General features: G+C 35.9%; 3 protein-coding genes across 4 annotated transcripts; all 3 read right to left on the minus strand.

Moving 5' to 3' along the window:
• Positions 1–6,111: 6,111 nt before the first annotated feature.
• Positions 6,112–12,639, minus strand: IBS1 (Protein kinase superfamily protein). 2 transcript variants are annotated; one of them, XM_086256162.1, is made up of 9 exons: positions 11,750–12,639; positions 10,471–10,755; positions 9,974–10,291; positions 9,151–9,378; positions 8,762–8,859; positions 8,582–8,669; positions 7,914–8,450; positions 7,031–7,169; positions 6,112–6,529 (listed from the first exon to the last, which is right to left on the minus strand). In XM_086256162.1, the coding sequence occupies exons 1-9, from the start codon at positions 12,134–12,136 to the stop codon at positions 6,510–6,512; spliced, it is 2,100 nt and encodes a 699-aa protein (XP_086112288.1). In that variant the 5' UTR covers positions 12,137–12,639; the 3' UTR covers positions 6,112–6,509. The 2 variants fall into 2 exon arrangements, with proteins under 2 accessions (XP_086112288.1, XP_086112289.1); XM_086256163.1 differs by lacking the exon at positions 10,471–10,755.
• A 2,614-nt stretch (positions 12,640–15,253) lies between these two features.
• On the minus strand, positions 15,254–17,728 carry LOC147275006 (HNH endonuclease domain-containing protein). Its single transcript, XM_086227838.1, has 3 exons — positions 17,414–17,728; positions 16,829–16,951; positions 15,254–15,854 (listed from the first exon to the last, which is right to left on the minus strand). The coding sequence occupies exons 1-3, from the start codon at positions 17,679–17,681 to the stop codon at positions 15,697–15,699; spliced, it is 549 nt and encodes a 182-aa protein (XP_086083964.1). The 5' UTR covers positions 17,682–17,728; the 3' UTR covers positions 15,254–15,696.
• Positions 17,729–18,083: 355 nt separating this feature from the next.
• LOC147275007 (uncharacterized protein At5g01610-like) lies at positions 18,084–20,579 on the minus strand. The gene is made up of 3 exons (XM_086227709.1): positions 20,335–20,579; positions 19,752–19,806; positions 18,084–18,725 (listed from the first exon to the last, which is right to left on the minus strand). The coding sequence occupies exons 1-3, from the start codon at positions 20,419–20,421 to the stop codon at positions 18,346–18,348; spliced, it is 522 nt and encodes a 173-aa protein (XP_086083835.1). The 5' UTR covers positions 20,422–20,579; the 3' UTR covers positions 18,084–18,345.
• Positions 20,580–21,491: the final 912 nt, after the last annotated feature.

Consider the following 21,491-nt stretch of genomic DNA (forward strand, 5'->3'; position numbering starts at 1 on the left):
AATAATGTTACAGTCCCACCAAAAAAATTGGATAAATTTAACCGTAAGTGTAAAATATACCCTGTCAGTTAATATGTCATCTCATCAGTCCAAAAAAAAATGTCAATCAATCAATCTCATCATTCCAAATCCCGATACCTCAAAATGGTTGTGTGCGCAGTGCGCTACTCTCTGCTGCTCTGGGTGACTTTCTTTGTAGGTGCCATGCTTTTGACACGTCACACAAGCAACGCCACCCGCACTAGCTTGTTTCATCGAAACGCTTCTAATCTATTTACGTTTTCCGAAACGTCTCTCACTCTTTATCGACAAATACGAGTACGACAGCTTTGAAGTGCCAAACGCTGTCGTCTAGCAATTGGAAACCACATGATTGCTCTCACGTGGATTCATTTGGTCAAACACGTGAGAAGATTAGCTGTCTTAAGTTGGTACGAACCAATCAGTTCAGATAAATATGGAAAAGTCCAAACAAGTTTCGCAGCTAGTGGACAGACCACATCTACTATGGTAGTCCGCGGAGTAGCACACAACTTCTCTCAGATAAGTCGGTCCCACCAAGTTTGGGCCCGCCTCTTTGCTTCATATGGTGGGCCGTATCTTTGGTTTCTTAAGGCACCAATCATTGCCGTCAATTACTTCCCTTCATCAGGTCCAAGCAATGGACGGTGGTAAACAGATGTAGGGTGTTGACTAAGCAAGCTATGCTAGATAGAAATACTCCAATATATTATGGATCTATGGTACCATATAACTGAAATTATTAATTACATATAATTATGACAATTTAACAAAGATAGTTAATAACATTTTTTAAAATTTAATCACTCCAAAGCCTTTAGAACTACAATAATGAGAAAATAAGTTAATTTTTTAATACAGTAAATTATTTTAAAGCTTATTTTACTATTCTTAATGATAACTAAACTCATCTAAAATGTTGCAATGACAAATAGATTCACTTTGTAACCAAAAAAAAAAATCATGTTATAATTTCTTCGTGTTTTTTGTGCCAAGCTCTTGACATTTTTTTTTTTAATTAGAAAAATTGGTACTGTTTGACAATAACAATTAGTAACAGTTATTTTTGCATTATAACATGGGTGAATGTGACTTCATAAGCTTGAATTGTGTGTTTTATATTAGTTTCATTAGTTTTTTACATGTTTATGTAAAAAAAGACATAAGGTATATCTATAAATATTATTTTATGCAATTCAATTTGCCGAGCACTAGGTGAGCAATATTGAGCGCTCGGTACTGTTCACCGAAAGCTCGGCGGGTTCCATGTCATGTGCATTTCATTAAAGTTGACCAAACAGAGTTTTCTTGTAGCTTATAAATTGAATTATCAGCTTTATTTTTCAAGTAGACTTAAAAAAAAAAAAAAAACTTTTAATAAGTCAAAGGTTCGGTCTCTTCAATATACTTATGATGAATGGTGTCGTTGATATCCAATTCCACATTAAACCTGGTTTTTTTCTTCTTCTTTTTTTCCAAGTGATGAAGACACTAGTATGTCATCATAATTTGGAAGTGTGTAGTACTATTGTTTCTCTTAAAATTTTATCCATAAAAAGTTCATTTGAACGAAATTTCTAAAGATGTGAGAGAGATGTATGTGAATGATTTCACTAAAGACGAGAGGATGTTGGTTTGATTTCACTAAATTGAAGCTTGAGTATAGACCACAATAATAGAGAATAATGAAATTTAGGAGACGAAAGCTATTCTTATTTTTCAATCTATACATATTGATTAACGTATAATTCTATACATGATGGTCGGTGACCCAAAAAAAAAAAAAAGCAATTAAGAGCTACTTTTCTTTAAGCACATTATGATTTACCTATTTATATGCATGACTTGAATAGTTTAGACTTTAGAAGCAAAAAAGAGAAAGAAAAAAGAAGCAGATTTTTCCAACCAAAGACATAATTCTGATCCATTCAAGGAAAGCTCATGATTGATGGAAATTCTATCTGGGATCAACGGTGTTAAATATTGAGAGTGGTACCACATGCTTGTCATAAACATGTCTTTAATTCCCTTTTTAATTTATTTAAAAGTCGGAAAGGAAGATTGATATTTCCATATCACGTGCATCCCACGTGTCTTGTACTAGGCTCAGTCAGTCGGAGACTCAGAGGGCGTTGGACTGGTTTAATTTTACCATACAATATCACCGAGTATTTGAGCTGTTATTTTGTTGACTGAATAAAATTCCTTGTAAATTTGTAATCAAAGAAACATTTACAGTACGTTGCAGAAATCAGAGGCACATGTCGGGTAGGAATTAATAAGGACCACAGGATCAAGGAGATCTGGATCCACGTGGCTTACATGCAAAACAGTCAGCAATATGAACGGTGAGATTATGATCATTATCTGAAGTGGGGTCCACGAAATGATTGCAGCCACTCCATGCATGTCATGTGCAGCCCAGCATCTTTGAGAGAATATTATCAGATTGATCAATTGGGGAAGATGATGACATCATGAAAGTGAGATCTCACCAGTAAATTAATGTGATATATGTGCCAGTTTTGTGAAAAACTGAACCTTCATAACATCATGTTGTTGGTTAGAGTAATTATGGCAGTAGGCTAATAGGTAGTAATACTACCGATTGCTTTTAATTAACATGGTCTGGGGACCCCACACACTCCCTCTATATGAAATTATGAATGTGGTTTAACCTCAAAAAAGCAAAGTTCTCTAGGTAGACTCAAAGGGGTAAAATTTCGGTTTCGATGAAATTTTCGATAAAATTTTCGACGGAAATTTTCGAAGAAATTTCGATTAAAATTTCGATTTTGATAAAATTAGATAAAATGATGAAAATTGCTATCAAAATATGAAAATTTTGAATGAAACTTGACTATATGTTTATTTAACATATTATCTACTATATTTATAAAAAATATTGAAGAAACCAAATTATATAATAAGTTTCATATGATATAAGGTAAATATAATGCGCGCTGGGCAAATACTGTTAAATAAAATTAGTATAATGAATAAATGAAATTAATATATTCTTTATACTATATAATCTATAAACTAAATCTTAATACTAAATTGTATATACTTTATATACTTTAATATTCTTTATACTTTATAATTTATAGTCTAAACCCTATATACTCTATAATCTATACTCTATATTATTTAGGATATGGTATAGGATATTAGTGTTTAGGCCCTTTAGGATATCTTTAATTCTTTTTTATATATAAATATATTAGGATTTAAAAATAACTAAACGAAACACCAAAACGGCCAAACGAAAACCGAAACTTTTTTTTTTCTTTCCAATTGCTCAAAGTCTCCAAACCTCAATCAACCCTAAACCTTTTTCTTTTTTTTTTTCTTTCATTTTCATTTGTTTTCCAAATTATTTATTTTTATTTTATACTTAAAAGTTAAAATTAAAAAGGGGCAATATCTTTTACCAAAAAAAAAAAAAAAAGGACAATATCACTCACATTGCTATGTTGATAGTCAGGAGGAAGTTTATTGGGAACATTATATTTGAATATTATAATAATATTTTTTTTTTGGTCGAATATTATAATATTATATTCCAAAAGTGAAAAAGTAGAAACATTTGACTCAATTGATATTAGTTGATGCAGCACATTTGCACGTGAGGAACTAGAAAGATAAAAGGATAAGGATAAGGCCAAGGCCAAGGCCAGATATTCATATTAGAGAGAGAGAGGCCAGATTACACCAGATTACAGAGAGAGAGGCCAGATATTAGCGAGAGAAGTAGATAAACAGATAAAATTACAGAAGATGAGAGGAGAATAGGTCGCCACTCGCCACTCGCCACTCGCCACTCGCCACTCGTCGGCGTCATCGGCGTCGGTCTCTCGAGACTCTCTCCACACTCCGCAGGGATGAAGAAGAAGAAATCAAAAATAAAGAATTGAGTTATGGGTAGTCTGTGTGATTGAGAATCTTTACATCTTTACATATTACCCATCTCGAGAGCAAAGGATACGCGTATCCAACCACTCAATCATGTATCCATTGATCCAGATATGTATCTGAGCGTATCGTATCCATTGGTGTATCTGATACGGGATACGGCACCAAAATCGCGTATCATGCTTTAGAGGTCACAGCAAATTTGGGCGAAATTTCGTTCAAATTTTGGCGAAATTTCGACGAAATTTGGAGAAATTTTTAAAAATGAACATATTTCGAGTTCGAAATTTCGGGCGAAATTTCGGCTTAAATTTTGCCGAAATAATACCGAAAAATAATGGATTGAGATCTCAGAAAAATGAAAATTTTGGTGAAATTTTGCCGAAATTTTCGAAATTTCATTCATTGGGTAGACTATCCCAAATTCATTTTAATGTACTATACCATAAAGGTAAACCAATTGTATTCTCTCTTTATTTTCCAAAAAAAATGGGTAAAAGTGAAACTATTACTTATAATAGGAGAAATTATTCTGTATAACCGCTATATTGACACGTGGTATAATTAGTTTATTTGTTATAATATGAGTGGATGCTATTAATATTATACCTTACTAATATAAACACATCGTCTAGTAATACCCTTATACATATTGGATTGGTTATACCATGTGGTGGTATATCGGTTATACCCTATAATTTTTCCTATAATAGATATAAGAATAAGTACTGTTTTACTTATTATAAAATTAATCATTTGGATGGACTATGTATGAATCAATAAAGTACTGATACATTATTTGGGATCGAAAATTAAGATATAAATTTGAGATTCTTAGCACTATTCTTACTAAAATTATAAGTCTCATTAATAATCAAACACGAATAATAAATATAAGAATAAATACTCTCACACAGTCACACTGAAACTATAAGCCGATTACCGATAAATGTATTGTATTGAGTTGTGTACAATGTCATGACATGGAGAGTTTGAGTGGAGGGGGTCAATTTTCTATGGTGGTGACACATTGGCCCATCGGTTCCTTTTCCTGTTCCACTTTACATTACAATGATGGAGAGCCTTCCATTTTGATAGAAACATCCATGTTCTGATTTCCAATATCTCCTTGGCCTAACCTGAAGAGTGAAGGCCATAACAGCATGCGTGCATACAGTACAAGATAGTTAAATGTTCTATTGTATTTGTCCTCATTCTATGCACCAACCACTTGCTGGTGCTGAATTGCTTGATTGATATTGAGCTAGCATTGTGTCCTTGAACATAAAATGTGGATCTTCCTGTTGATTTTTACTTGAATTTTCTACTGTTAGCTAGAACTAATTAGAACCACCATGAATCTTTGACATGAGTCCACACAAAAGCTCACAATTTCCAAATCATATAGTTATGGAGTGTACATCAATTAAAAATGAACCCTATAATTGCATTCAAAATCATATGACAAACTTTTTCCATATATACGTCATTTCTATTGCCTCACTCAAACATGATGGAAATGCAATTATGTTGCTAATTAATATTATTACAAAGACACACAGATCCAACTACATGAATTCAATTTCAAGTTTGTCCTAGTATGGTGGGGACTTGGGACCAGTATCTGTTGCAAAAACTTAAATAATGGTCCAACAACAAAATATAAGTGAATTGCCAACGTTGTAATTGTTTCAGTATTTAAGTGTAATACTAGAGTAACTTGAACATAAACAGTGGACTTTATATGGGGTTTGGAATTTTTTATGGTTTGAGTAAAAATTTCATGTATAACAGGTGTATACACTCATTGTCTCTATCTCTTTTATTCATGAGTTAGTATATAAAGGATTTACACCCCTAATAGATAAGTTTTATTCTTCATGTGAATGTGGATTGTGAAGTTGAAGCTTGGCCCAAGACCTGGCCTTTTGTTCAAACACTGAGCTGAGTTATCAGTTATTTGATCTGGGCTTGAGCTTTCTGCTTTTCTGCTTTTAGGCCTGAGAATGTTCTTCCTCAAATAATTTGATTTGGCATGTCTTTTATATTTTAACCAAAGGGCTTCATGTTCCTGGAGGCTGTGAATGAAGTATATACAAGGTAGCTAGGAACGATAATGAAAGAAGAGGTCATATTGTGTTAACAAAAGCTTCTGAAAGTTAAAGAACTTCAGCAGAACCAAAGCTAAGGATAAGAAAATAGGCCTGATGCCTTGGCCATATGAACCAAGAAAATATACAAGGCTATATACATTGCCCGGTGGGGACTTTAACAAAAAAAGAAAAAAAAAAAAAAAGAAACAAAGAACTAATCAGGCAAATAAAAATTTTCAAATCAGAGAGAACCCATCATTCTAAACCATGCTTTCCTCCTGTTCCAGATATTCTAAACTGGAACTGTAGTTTCTCTATCTCTTTTGTCACTGAATTTGTGGTGGAGATTTTAACTGTCTCAACTTTTGGGTTTAGCAGCCTAGATGGAAATGCCATCTACCAGGCTGAGCTCTTGTATGATCTGTTTTCTTGTTGAGTCCTGTTCTCTTACTGATTACTCAAACGGAGCCTATCAGACAATTACTTCCCCGGCTTCTTACCTGCAATTCAAAGTCACACTTTTTAGCCAAAATCATTAAGCTTCGGAATTATCTTGGTCAAACAGTAATAGTAGGCTACACAATAATGTATCCCTCTCCCTCCCCAACCCACTTTTCCCATCAAATGAATCCAAAGCTTCCATTTATTAAAGGGTGAGAGGTTGAGAATTAAAGTATAACACATGAAAGTGTTTATCATGAGTGGTGTTTGGCTTCCATTACCATAGTATAAACCATGAGTTATAACCATCATAACTGTTAATGATGGCCTAGCCAAGTCTGGTCACCCAAATCGTTCACTTTTGTTATTTATTTATTAGGGTTGGGCAGCAAGAAACGGACTGAGTGATAGCAAGTAGCCACCAAGCAGGGATAATTTGGACATGTTTGTAATTGAAAGGTAAAAAAAAAAGAGAGAAAGAAAGTATAACTAATACAGCTGTGGATAAAGTTATAAGTTATAACTGATAATACTAATAATTATAACTATTATTCCTGTACCTCTATGGAACCATGAGTTCCGGGTTGTCCTTCTGATGTGGCGCTCATGTCTTTCTAAGAGTTCATCGACTTTATATGATTGAGATAACAAGGGTCCGGAAAATTCAACCTTGTCTCCTTGATCTTGAAGTTGAAAACCCTGTTACAAAACCAATATTAATGAGATTAAAGAAGCTAGGTACATACATATAATATCATTAGGGGCACTTGTTCTCCTGCTACAACACTAACATTAATGAGACTATAAAGGATACTTGTTCGCCTTTTAACATGTTTTTAACTCAACCAATTTCTCAATCATCATAAAGTCTTAGGCTATGTCCAGTTGTCACATGAAATCACATGTGACATTAATAGATGCATGAGTCTCATCAATCTTGAATGGGACTGAAAGAAGTTGTCCCACCAGAAAAATTAATGATTATTAAGATTTCGTTTACCATTACAAATATATGGACCTGTGTCACTGGCAGGCATTTCATAAATGATCACATGCATCAATTGCTGCCATTTCAAAAATGATGCCACCAAGTTAATGATTTCCACATAGAATCCTATATAAAACCAGGTGGACAATTCAATTACTCTGTTTTCAGAAAATGAACTCGTTGAAGGTACACTGGAGTTTGAAACTTGCTAAATAAATAAAGAAAAATTTCTCAATCCACTCAGCTCAAATGACCTGCTTGCATAATATAATCCCTTTACCCAAACAAAAAAACAAATAAATAAAAGAGTTAAATAGATATATGAGTACAGTATTTCAATGAAATCATGCAGTATAACCAATATTTCTCGTTGTGTTCCAGCTAAGACAAAAAGTTAGAGTTCTATATCAAAAGTCAAACTAATGATGTATCTGGTTCTTATATTACAAACTTACCAAGTCACTTTTGGCGGCTGCCCTTTCCTCTCTCTGATAAAGTGCCAACGATAATTCCTGTGAATGGTACCCATCAGAAGCGTCAAAGGAATCTGGATTCTCAAGTTTGCCCCATTGGTTCAGCATTGCGAGCTTCGCAATCTCATATGAATCATGCCATCTAGAGTCAGTGCGCCCCCTGTACATAAGTTCCCCATTTTCATTCCTCTTTGTGTCAAAGTTATTCCTTGCATGCACTGCAATCGAAGGTTCTATTGCATTGAAAATGTGTCCTCTTGAAATAGACCGCGTATGAGATCTTATGGAAGAATCATCTTTTCGTCTTTTTGCCCATGCAAAGCCACTTGATGTAGAAACCTCTAATGGGCCAGAGAAGGGAATGTCTCCTTGAGATGCATTCTTTACATGCGAAGACTCTTCTACCTTACCAGCTGATGGATTTGGTACCTCCCAGCCTATGATAGCATTTTCTTCTTTAAGAATATGTGCATTATTACCACTAATTTTATAGGAATCTCGAGATTGGGCTGCCAAGTCCTGCAAAATAAGGTTAAGATGATCAATAAGAACCTTCCCAAGGTAACCATAAAAATATGTATATCTACAGACAACATACATGAAGAGAGAGAGAGAGAGAGAGAGAGAGAGAGAGAGAGAGAGAGAGAGACCTCTGCTGGTGCCAATTTGTTGATTCCAAGTGATTTTCTAGTTGGCTTTCTTGTTTCAGATCCACGAACTCTCCCACCAATCTTTTTCCTGAAAATTCAGTGGCAATACTAAATTTCAATTTTTATATTCTGGTGAGGACTACACTAAATTTTCTCATACAAGAGAAAGAGAATCAGCACCTCTTTGTCTCCTCCCGATTTTTCGCATCAATCTCTTTGCTATGCGGGTATACTGGCAAGCTTGATGGATCGCATGCATAAGGCTTCACTGTGAAATACTGAAAGTGACACATGAAGAAAACTGTAATAGGAGAAACTGAGTGATGAGATTGAATGCTTAACGTAAGAATTTTGCACATGCATGCTCCATTTAGAGCACCAAGAATAAGAATCAGAATGCACTAATGAGAAATAAAAACTATCACTTTTACAATGAAAAAGGACTTCAGAACTATATTAGTTACTACCAAACTAATGAAACACATTCAGTTATATGCATGCCAAGTACATAACTGGTATTTTCTCACCATTATACAAGATTAAAAAATTACAATATTTTGCACAATTACCTCGGATGCAAGAGCAGAGGAGGCAGTTCCACGCTTGTGTGGTTCTACAGAAAGTAGAGTCTCAAGTAAGTTCAAAGTGGTTATAGGCAAATCTTTAAAGGTCTCCCGTAGAGAACTATCATAAGGTTGTTGTGGCTTAAATAGAGTTGCATGGGGAAGTTTGGACTTTTTCCAGTATTCATCTGGTGGGGAGCCGCAGAGCTTGAAAATCTTGTGTAATTGTTCAACCTGTCAGTGGAAAATAACTATAAGAAATTGATCTGGAGAAGTCAAAGCTAAGTATGCCAACAGACAATTCTTGTAGATTCTTTAAATGCATAGATAACAGAGTTTTACTAATCTAGCCTGTGCTAAGGGAATAAACCTGTTTGTTCTCATGAGTCATAAACTTATGCACTTGTTAAGAGAATTAGATTTTTCATTCCTCCATTTATACAGGCATAATTAGAATGGAGGACTCAGCATTATCACTGCTGTGGTGATAAGCATGTTGACTATTTTACCAAAGAAACTAATGGAGGTCAACGCATGTGCATAATATACCTTTAGAGTGCTCAGGCCAACTTAGCAGTATGTAGTTTTATTTTACATCATTTCCCTATAATTTTGAGTCCAAAGACACCCTTGAACTATGTTTTCAAAGGCAATCCAACAAACTATCTCAACAATATGTAACTCAAATCATAATGGCTAGTGGCAGAAACATAAGTAGTTTTTTTACTTTTTCCATGAAAATTCTTATGCCTTCCATTGGTAAGCTATAGTCAGATTTAAATGACTTAGATTAATAATGGAAATCCATGTATTCTGATTAGCTAATCACCTCTGTTCTCCCTTGAAGAACAGGTTTCCCAATTAGTAGTTCTGCAAATGCACAGCCAACACTCCAAAGATCTATAGAAGCTCCATAATCTGTCGACCCAAGCAAAAGTTCAGGAGGACGATACCATAGAGTGACCACACGACTGGTTAAGGGTTGCCTGTGCCCAGAATTACAGAAGTTTGCCAATCCAAAATCAGCCACCTTCAAAATTCCTTCGTTGTTCACCAGAAGATTTGATCCTTTTATGTCCCTATGCATCACACCCCGCGAGTGGCAATGCTCAAGTCCAGACAACAGCTGCTTCATGTAACATTTAATCTACAAAAAAAAAAAAAAAAGCAAATGTCATCTTTCTTAGCATGAAAGTAGATAACAAGACAGATGATTGAGTGTGAAGTAGAATGCCATGAAAAAGAAGGTTATGAAACTATTTGGCCTGGTCTCAAAACACACCAGCATGATAACAACAATTATTCACAAGGGCAAGGCAAGCAAACCTGTGCCTCACTGAACTTGATATTAGGGTTAGACAAGAGTCCAGTAATGTCATGCTCCATATATTCAAACACAAGGTATATGCTACATGATAATCGGGAAGTAATTAAACCCTCCAATTTAATGATGTTTGGATGGTCAAGCTTTCTGAGAATCAAGATTTCTCGTGCCATAAACCTGACGCTCTCAGGCTCAAAGTTGTCAAACCGCACCTTCTTCAAGGCAACTATCTTCCCAGTTTCAAGGTCACGTGCTCGAAACACACTACTATATGTACCCTGTCCAATCTATTCAAGGAGTTGTAATTGGATAAGAACGCATAAGAAGAAAGATGGTAAAATAGCAAGAGCAACAAACCATGTACCATGTAGATGCATTTTTAACAATTCACAATCGGTTAATACTTACAAACAGGATATAGAAACAATATTATTAGAAGTCAAAAGAGATAGCACTATAGCAGCCATAAGCAATAAGGAATTCTGATGATCATATAAGAAAAAACATTTGGAAGGTAACTCTATGCAGAATACTACCACTAGGGGAAAGAAGAGTGGGAATCCAGGACCTTTCAAAAAAGGGAACTTTGACATGATAGTCTGGGCAGCAAAATCCAGTTAGTACAGTAAGTTCCATAAAAGATGTAACAAAAACTGGTAAATTATCATGCTAAAAGTGTTGACAGCAGAGAAGGCAGCTAAAGAAACAAACAAAAATAAATTATATGGAAAAAGAGAGGCAAGAGAGTCTGTTGATGAGTCTTACTCGTTTCCGAGGTATCTATTCTTTTCTTACTATACATGAAGCATCACATTTTTATGAGAACAAAAGGATATACTGTTTCATGAACATTCCAAACGCTCTGAAAACAGTGAGTTATTATAAGCTAATCTGATGCATGCCATCAATTTCAAGCTAGTAAATGCTTAAGTATTTAGCTTTAACAGAGATAAAAGTTCAAGTGCAAGATCACCCTGTCGAACCGTCTGAGTTCTTAAAGTTTTCGACAGTGGAAAGATGCAAACTTTTAAAGAAAAGTGCAATAAAATGAATAATGGGTATATTAGGCTAAAATGAATTCCAAAGAAGAAAAACTATGCATTAACTTTCCTCTTCAATATCTCCATAAAGGCCAAAACTTTTTTGAACAAGAATGAGAAACGAAAGCTATCAAATTCACAGGTGAAAGGAAATGTTACTTGCAATGCAAACAAATCACCATCACACAAAAACTGGAACTTTGAAACAAAATTTAACAATGAGTGAGAGAGAATCAACCACCTTCTCTAATTTCTCAAAGGCATCGGCATGAAGTGGGACCCAGCCGTGAATGGCTTCACCGGCGACGGCGCTGAGCCACGCCGGCCATCCGGCGGCTACCTGCTCACCCTCCACGTACTTCTGCAAATTGCCCAATCTAAAACTCACAGACTCACAATAGTTATTATTGTTCTTATGATAATTACTACCACAGCCACCATTTGAACTCGCTCTTCCTGACTCACCCAACTCGCTCCCACTCAACTCAGCCCCATTCTTCTTCTTCTTCTTATTCTCCACCTCCCCGACCCGACTCCGACCCGAATTCCCAACACTGTCCCTGAACGCGCCAGAGTGGTCGAACGCAGGCGTCACCGACACTGCCTGCTTTGAACTCACGCACCCCATTGCCGGCGGTCTCGGCCCACCCAGCAAAATTTAAGGTCGACCCGGATCGGGGAACTGTCAGCCCGGGTCGGAGCTTCCAACCCGAGTTTGTTGTGGTTTTTCAGCTGGAAGTAAAAACAGAAACTGCAGAGCAAGAATTGAAGAGCAAACAGAAATGGGTTTTTATACAAACGACCCAAAGATAGAATGTTTGTTTCTCAATGAATCTGCTTTCTCTCTCTCTCTCTCTAACTTTTTCTTTTTTCTTTTAATTTTTTCGCTTTTTTGGATTTTTTTTTTTGCGGCAATTGCGGGAGATGGTGGATAGAGGATTTTAATGCGCGGCTTCTTCATGCAACAGAAAAACCAGCGAAATCAACGGAATGCAGTTCCAAAGTTTTGAAATGAAGTGTTTTTGTTTTTAAATATAAAACATAATGAGTATGCGTCATGCAATGGATGGCCGACGGGAGTAATGGGTTTTGTTTGTTTTCATGCTCTGTTTTCAGACTTTTTATTCTCTGTTTTTGTTTCCATTCCTACTTTGTGTTTTCCTGAAGTTAATAAGGTTTGTATTATGTGTGTAGTACTAATACTATATAATTAACATACAACTGGTCCCAATTAATATAGAGATAGTATGCGTGGTTGTTGGGTCATGGACTCATGGGTCATGGGCAGTCGTTGTCTTGTTGACTTATGTCTTAGGGTAATGGGTTATTGCTTAACATAGGAGTGGGAATAGGGATTGGGATAGTAACGAGAGAGAGAGAGAGAGAGAGAGAGAGAGAGAGAGAGAGAGAGAGGGTTGATTAAAGTAGGCAAAGCAAAAGCCAAAAGGAGAAAGGAAAAACTCGACTCTCAAGCATCTTTCCTTCTCCACCTTGCTGTTCTGTTCACAACTTTACAGTTTACACCACCAATTTGGCCCTTTGCCAGTTCTCACCTCTAAGTTCTGACATTTGCCATCTGGGTCTTCTCCTTCAACTCATTACTCCCATGGCCCACATGTTGAGTTTGATGGGGTCCATTAAAATAATGGGGACAAGCATCTCTATGCTAAAACTAAACTAACTCAAGTTTATGACTTTATGTTCCTCACAAGGCTAAAGTTGGTTTGTTGCAGCTGCCCAGCCCACCCTAATTGGAATATGAAATATCTTTTATGGATCTGGGTTTTTTTGGTAGGAGAGCATGAGTATCTAACCCTAATCTAATATTTTTCTAATTAGTGATGAGTGACATTGACCACATCTTAAAAAAGACCTTTTTTAAGATGTTGAAAATAAATGAGTAGTGGGGTTTCATATGATGTTTTGGGGCCATGCAATTGATGATGCATGTAAAAAGTGGTTAGCTATAAAAGTGATACATTTAATAATGTCTGAGCAAGTGAGCATAAATGTAAAGTTGTAAACTGAAGACCCAGGTGACTCAAAGGACAGCTCAAATCTTACAAGTAAGAACTCAAAGCAATTCTGCAGTAAAACTATAGCTGACCTTAAATTTCCCAAATAATCCAAAGACAGCTGAGCTGACCTTGAGTCAAGATTTAGCTAGATTTATATCTTATGCTCACACTAGAATGCAAGGCTTTAGATCCTTTGCAGACTTGCAGTAGCAGACTAGCAGCAGTACAGACTATTCTCTGCAGGTTTTTATCTCAAGGTTTTAATTCTGAAACCTTTGCCATTAGATTTACTGTGAGGGTCTTATTCCTTTTGGTTCTCTTTCAGTGATATATGTTGCAGTTTGCACTATTGGGTATATTTTCCATACTTAATTATAAGATAATATCCATCTTATTTCTTTAAGATAAATTAATTGGCATGTGATATGTGCATGCCACCACTACTACAAGTCTACAACCCTCACCTTGAGCTATGATTGCTGCCTTCCATGATCCAACCAAGATCTATCTCATTGTACAAAGCTACTCAATAGCACTCATGCACAAGAAAATATGATTATAGGAACTATTAAACTAATTATAACAATATTTGTGCCAACAAACACACCATTAGCGACCTCCAACACCTAATTTCATAAGAGACCAACCTTTAAATGGAAGTGAGTTTTTTTCTTATAGTTTTATGATACAAGACTGTACAATTGAAAACCAAACTGATCAAATAGCATGTAGATTAATTGTCGGCATCACCAATTCAGGTGAAAAATATGAGGGATTGATGGGGTAGTTGAAGGTAGGTCTAGTGGAGGTGTCACTTCCAAAGACATAGTCCAACAACTTCACTCAAAAGTCAATATTAGGATTAACTTGACTTACATCTATGTCTCGTTGGTGAAAACATTAATATCTTATTTATGAGCCAAAATATAGAAGAACTAGTAACATTTTAAGCTCCTCCGTCCTCATAACTCACTTGCAAGGACAAAACTAAACAAAGTAGATATGCACTTTTACTTATTTTTCTAGGCAGGAAATATGTACTTTGAGAGACTGTTGCAGATTGTCTTTGCAAAAACCAAAAACAAATATTATCACATTGTGGTGTTAATAGGATAAAGTGGACTGTTTTCTGGTGCCAGTTGGGTTCTCTATCGGTAAGAGAAGTAATAAAATGATAACATCATTACCCTTCTTTGGTAGTGCAAAGATCTTGGGAATTACCTAAAAAAACACATGCATTATCAGCATAGATTGACATTTTGTGCATTTTTGTGGTGCTTATGCATGTGCTAATTTTTGCACAAGCATAAAACCATAAAAGGATATAGATTCTTTAGTCTGTCTCCTTCCAGCTCTGCTTTGTGGTTTGGTCAATCCACTGCCATAGATAGTATAGGTTTATACTTTATAAGTTTATAGGGACTATAATGTTTGCCAGCCTGGGTTATTATTGTTATAATTAACACTATGCTTTATTTATGTTTTACACTTTTACTTCGGGGAAGACTTCTACTGTGGTTGATGGGTCAATGTTGGTTCCTTTAGACAATGACTCAATGCATCATTCTCTTCTTCTGTCCCTCTACTACAGTGTTTCTATTCTCTCTCTATTTACTTAATTTTGGTCCAACGTACACTGATTTGACGGTGTACATGTATTGTTGGAACTTACAAGTGCTAGAAAAATATCCCTTTGGAACACTCAAAATATTGCCAATGTCAAATGGATCTGGTCTTTTCGGTCTTACAACCAAGAAAATAGTGGTCCATTATTTTGACATGTCTTGCTCAGAAGTCCCAGCTCACGCCGTAAGGAAGCTTGTATAAGATTCTCTTATTTCAAAAAGAAAAAAGAATTGCTTACACAGATCGACAAGAATTAGTCATTAGTTAGACTTGGTTTATTCAACAACCCCTCTAAGACTCCAATCAACCAAGATTCGAATTGAAGCTTGGCCACATGGTGGTCTCTACCACACTTCACAGTAAACCCAAGAAGACGCAGCGGCTTGCCCACGTTTGTGGCATCAAGAGTCAAGACAAAGATTGCCCAAAGCAGCAAAGCATGAGTCTTACAATTCTTTGGAACCAATGTAACTGGTCTACCTAAATTGAATTTAACTTACTAATTTAATTCTTTTAAGGAAATTCAGAAATTAGTCCTTGATTGCTATTTAGCCTCGTCACCATATGGCAACTTGCAAGCAGCTGTTCGGTCTTTTGACTTGTACTGGCCAAGCATTTCAGCTACAGTTCTGCATCTGCACTCGTTTCCTGGCCGTATCACATTGCCGTACACAGCCATTTCAATTATGTCAAGCTCCTTATCTGCAAGTTAAAGAGATGCGTGATTCTGAGATGCATGTTCACCAGTTCTAGTAAGTGCTATGAGATCAAGAAGGCCATCAGAAGTTTGGATTATCATTTCCAAAACCTATGACTATGTCAACATCAAAGTTCAATACCAGGTAGTGATTAAAGACTTTCAACTGTTGCAAGATCCAAATTACTGAAATTAGGAATTTAATTTTAAAGAAATTAACAATGACATAGCTCTTGAATCCAATCTAGGTTTAGGACAGTATTCCAAGACCAAGATTTGAGCTCTTTATGTTCAACAACAGGCAAAAGGAAGTCAAGGATATTCCGAATTCTTGCTAATGTCATATAAGAGCATCAACACCAAAATGATGATGAATGTTCTTGGTCATTTTGAGGCATAAAGATCAAATACTACACTAGCATACTCTCTTTGGACCTAAAACAAACATTCTCATCGCAATGTCCCTTTGGGGATAATATTTGGAATTACTATTAATGCATTATAAGAACATCAGGAGTTGACTTTACGACTGAGAAAAATCGCATAGATTTCCTTTTACAGGAACCAAACTTTTATTAAATATGAATAGATAGTACAATACAGTGGATAAGATATCCGCTGAGCTTTAAAATCTGGAACCCTGCTAACAGCAATTAACTATACCAGATACATAACAGATGCATCAACTACACAATACAACAGAAAAATCACATAGATTCACAAAGCACTTTCCAAACTTTGATAATAGACATGGACAGTAGAAAAAAATGACACAATAGATTAGTCATGTGCACTCTTAACTTGAGAATACACTGGTAGTTTTCCCCATAAAAGCAATAGATACAAACCATGAAGTGGAATTGTGTTTACAATTAAAAGACAAAACCCAATAACCAGGAATTCTGGGAAGGTATAAACTAAACAGAACATAACATCCAATCTAATATAAAGAGTGAAGAAGAGAACGTGGTAAGCATACCTGTAAACTTGACATCACAAGAATAACCTTTCAATTGATTTGTGTCGACCTGGTCTTTGTCTGATTTAAACCTGTTCACTCTTGTTTGAAGAATCTGGCAATTGTCTGCTACGGATTCACCACCTACAGCACAATCCCAAATCTCAACAACCTCAAATAACAAATCGATTAACAAGTCAAAGCCCCTCTTTTGTTTAAACTGAGGGAACATAAAAGAAACAACGTTTGAAGCATTATGCTATGGTTTTGCAAAATCCCAAAAGTCCAAATCAAGTAAACCACACAGAAACGATTATAGAGGTCCAAGACTTAAGGTTACAAAATATTGCTTCTTTTCCCACCATTCCTCAGCAACCAAAAAAAGAATTGGAAGAACAGAGAGGGCGAGTAAATTTCGAAAACAAAATGCAATCTTCAGCATGCTTACACTACTTCAGAAGCAAAGCACAGAGACCCAATTCAAAATTGAGCTCAAGCAACTAGTATATGCAATAAAAATGCAAAATTCAAACTACCCAGTTCAAAAATCATCAAAATCAATTTAACACAGATTCATTCGAAAAACAAAAAGAGAAAAATTGGGACCTTTGGAGAAGGGAACTATGTGATCGTACTCGAAGCAGAGGCAGCCTTGGCAGTTGCAGAAGCGCTTACAGACAATGTTGCCAGCAGCGTCTTTGCGCCACCTCTCAGGGTGTCGACCTGGCACTATATCAGCCTTTGCCCAGCACGCGCTCTTTGCTTTTGTGTCGAAGAAACGTGGTCTATCTTCACCATTACTGTTGTTACTGGTACTATTACCACCACGAGAACGGTTAGGCGAAGAAGAAGAAGAAGGTGAAGAGGAACTCATGGCTCTCTGTGATTGGTCTGTCAAAGTGAATAGGAGGAGGAGCGAGAGAGTCTAGAGAATTGTGGTGATGCGGCTGCTTTGTCGTTTTAATGTCTTTTACAATGAAAGACAAAGTGAAACGCTGTCGTTTAGCAGGCTAAGCATAAATGAGAGAAAGACCCGGCCTTTGAATATATAAGAATAAAATGGGCCGACAGCCCACTCAAAACCTTTCACCAGGCCCATACCCCAATACAAGGGTAACAAACGTAAACTCAACAACTCTTTCATCCACTGCAAAGCCTTAATATGGAAGGTGATGAATTGGGCATTTTAACAAATGGGATTTGTAGCTTCCAATGGAAAACTTATCAAGTGCTTACTTTTTTCTTTTAGAGAGAATGAGATTCGGACTTGAGATTTCTACACCAAACCAATATCTAGTTGGTACAACATCGCCCATTGTTTGAGCAAGTTCTTTGGATGATGTCACATACAGAACATAAGTAGTAAAATAGTACATGATGGGAAAATGTTCATTCATCAACTGTAAGCAAGCAACAGATCTGATGATATAATTTTTTTTTAGAACAAATGAAAATATACCATATGCAACAAATTAATTTTTCTTTTTTTGAGGAAGGAATTCCTCCTTGTAAACAATGAAAAAATGGCATGCACATGTTTAGAATTCTTCTACTTTAACACCATCACGAGGCATTTCATATGCATCTTTGGGCCTTGATTTGTTCATTCCCGCAGTGAACCAAACTTTGTCAGACTTGAAGCCCTCCACAGTAACACTTGTGACCTTAACCCACACCAGAACCTTTGTCTTGATTCCTTCTATTCCACTGAGCTTTCCCCTTGACAGTGTTGCTTTGATACGAATGCTGTACCTTACAACAGATGAGTCCTTGAAGCTCACCTCACAGGGAGAGGGCAAGTACACAATGAGCTTCCCCTTTGCCTCATCAAATTCATAACATGTTATGTTCCGGGGAAACAGGCCGGGAGGAAGGTTGTACTCGCGGAGAAGATCTGGCAAGGCTTTCTGTGGCTTACCTGAAAAAGAAGAGCAGAAGGGTCAGCTTCATTGAGCTGTGCAATAAATAGTTTTATCCCACTATAAGCAGAAAATAAGATATCACTGTGAAAATGTGAAGCATATATATACATATGTAACTACTGAAAGTCATGCTACTTCTAGTTCTAAACTTCTAATAAATGAAGTGAAGTGCCATGTGATTAAAGGCTAATTTCAGTTTTCCACCAATGCATATATACAGTACACAAATTATGATGTATTATTATAATCATTATATTATTTAAGTAGACAGTGGAAAATATTAATTTTTTCATGACTTCTGAATTAATGGAATGAGTGATTTAAGTGTAAAACTGCAGCAACCGAGCTTTAAGGCATTCAAAAGTTGGAAGTACCCAAATTAAGCAACCCTTGGATTGGTCAGTGGTCTAACTCAGTTTGTGTCACAAATGTTGAGAAATCCAAATCAGTCTTTACAAAGCCAAGCCAACTCATAATTGAAGGATAGGCCAGCATTAGTGAGAGATCTATTAATCAACATCATTGACTGATGACAATCTACCATACATGCATTATTAATTATATGCATTTTATTGTTTATTTTTCCTAAGCACAGTAGTACTATTTGCTTCTATTTTCCTGGTTTGTTGATTTTACCTGATGAAATTAATAAATTAGTGATCTTCAGATCAGTTGCTGTTGAACAAGTGAAAGTTGTGAATTTCAACTTTTCAAGTGCAAATGCAGGGACTAGAGTAGAATAACAAGCCTAACAGACAAACATTACTCTCTCAGGCTTTTTAAATGTGTCTTCTAATGCCACTGGTTTCCTCTGTTTCCACTAAAATATTAGAAGATCTACAAATGAAAGATGTACAAGCCTAAGAGGATTATGGAACAATACTTGAAAAACTAGAATTTAGAAGAAAATACATTTCGGAATCAGTAAAATCGGAAGGAATGATTTGACAATCAGCAAAAGATGGAATCATGATCATGTTCTTATATTTAGTTAACTGAGGTAATTAAAAACAGCTCCATACCTTTCAGCTTGTTGAATATCCATTTTGCCTTCTCCTCAACAGTGTTTGAGAATGACTGGAATAGAAATTTAAAAAGAAACTAGTCAATAACTGAATTTTATATGCATTCATTAATTTGAACATTGTCAAATATGACCTGATCTTCATATTCATCACCATCGGACAAGATTCAATAAAAATACAATTAATTTAGATTCAGCAACATGGCATATCAAATATCAAAGCATTCATTATAGCAAATCAACTCGGATTTGCCAAATGGGTAACCTTGAATTGGAGGTATAACACCGAAAGGACCATGATAAACTCCAATCCCATTTAACCACAACCCCACCAAATTTATACCTTTTTTCTTTAGCTCTTTGTAGAAATCTATCATATCTTTAAAATGACCAAATGGGTGTACCCTATCAAGGAGCATTATGCCAAAAAAGAAGCAAAAAGAAAAAGAATACACCAAGAACACAATATTCAAGAAGAATGCAAGAGAGAGAGAGAGGAAGGAACAGAGATTCAGAAAAAGGTGTAGAGAGTGTGAGTGTGAGTGAGTGTGTGAAGTGTGAAGTGTGAAGTGGGTACATACAGAGAGGTCTTCAGTGATGTTGGAGATCTCTTCCTTGGTTTTCTTGGAAATCCAAAAGCTCCCAACTTTTGTCAGAGCTTTCTCCATCTTTTCCCTCCCTTACGAACTCCTTTGCCTTTCTCACTCCTCTGGGGTTCTCTCTCTGAACCAGTGAGGAAGAGGAAGAACAAGAAGAACAAGTAGTAGTTCTTTCACGCAAACAATACCTCATTGAATCTCTCTCTCCCTCTCCCTCTCTTTCTCTCTCTCTCTCTCTCTCTCTCTCTCTCTCTCTCTCTCTCTCAGAAAAACAGAGGCCGGGATGAGTCATAATCATATGACAAATGAGCGGCAACTGTCAGTGTGTGTGCCAACTCACAATGATAATACTGTGAGAAAAAAACGGCGTCGTAACAAATAATTAATTTAATAAATTTTAATTAATGAATAAAATTCCATTTTTTAAATATTATTCCCAATCTTAAAATTAATATTTCAGGGCGCTACATGCATTAGTTAATTGTACCCTATGCATGTGAGGAGTACGTTGCAAAGTGTAACAAGCCCTCTCTTGTGTATATGTTTTGTTTTGGTATTTTACTTTAATTAAAGTATAATAAGTATTAGTGGTCTATTTGCAGCTCAATTGCTTCATTTTTTTAGGGTTACAGAAAACACTCACACATCACCGACTCTGAGTTATTATCTTATAATTTTCTTAAATGTATGTGATTTTAATATGAAATTAAAATATAATTCATAAATTTTGTTGTATATTGCCTACTAATATTAACCAAATAAGGTACAATATAAGTATGCATAATGCACTTGTCACATGTTGGAGAAATTATTGTCACTTGTCATAAGCATGAAAAACATTTTGATGAAAGCAAAAGCAAAATATTTCCAAGCACTAGAAACCAAACCAAGCTTTTGGTTTTGGTGATCACAAAGCACAGGCGGATCATACATAGGACTCCTGATGAGTTGTGACCTCGTAAAATCCTCCAAAATCCAATTTCCAAATCACAAAAAAACAATGTTTCATCCTATGAATCCCCATTACTCTTGCTCTTTTCACATCACATTTCCACTGCCTTATTGTGATATCTCCACTTTCACTCACACAATTTCAGGTACTAATTCTTCAGCTACCATGCATGAATGGATTTTGAGGC

This window comes from Dryas octopetala, chromosome 9 (assembly GCF_963921425.1).
Source record: "Dryas octopetala chromosome 9, drDryOcto1.1, whole genome shotgun sequence".
Lineage (NCBI taxonomy): Eukaryota > Viridiplantae > Streptophyta > Magnoliopsida > Rosales > Rosaceae > Dryas > Dryas octopetala.

Bases quoted from the DNA above. Each gene is read 5' to 3' on its own strand.
- IBS1 (XM_086256162.1), bottom strand. From the start codon at position 12,136: ATGGGGTGCGTGAGTTCAAAGCAGGCAGTGTCGGTGACGCCTGCGTTC. The intron at 9,379-9,973 runs GTGATTAGCTAA...TTCCACTGACAG, and splicing joins TTCTTCAAGGGAGAACAGAG to GTTGAACAATTACACAAGAT. The intron at 8,670-8,761 runs GTGCTGATTCTC...CTGAATTTTCAG, and splicing joins AATCGGGAGGAGACAAAGAG to GAAAAAGATTGGTGGGAGAG.
- LOC147275006 (XM_086227838.1), bottom strand. From the start codon at position 17,681: ATGAGTTCCTCTTCACCTTCTTCTTCTTCTTCGCCTAACCGTTCTCGT. The intron at 16,952-17,413 runs GTCCCAATTTTT...ATTGTGCTGTAG, and splicing joins CATAGTTCCCTTCTCCAAAG to GTGGTGAATCCGTAGCAGAC. The intron at 15,855-16,828 runs GTATGCTTACCA...TTTAACTTGCAG, and splicing joins TTGTGATGTCAAGTTTACAG to ATAAGGAGCTTGACATAATT.
- LOC147275007 (XM_086227709.1), bottom strand. From the start codon at position 20,421: ATGGAGAAAGCTCTGACAAAAGTTGGGAGCTTTTGGATTTCCAAGAAA. The intron at 19,807-20,334 runs GTATGTACCCAC...TTTCTATTCCAG, and splicing joins ACATCACTGAAGACCTCTCT to TCATTCTCAAACACTGTTGA. The intron at 18,726-19,751 runs GTATGGAGCTGT...CTTCTTTTTCAG, and splicing joins GATATTCAACAAGCTGAAAG to GTAAGCCACAGAAAGCCTTG.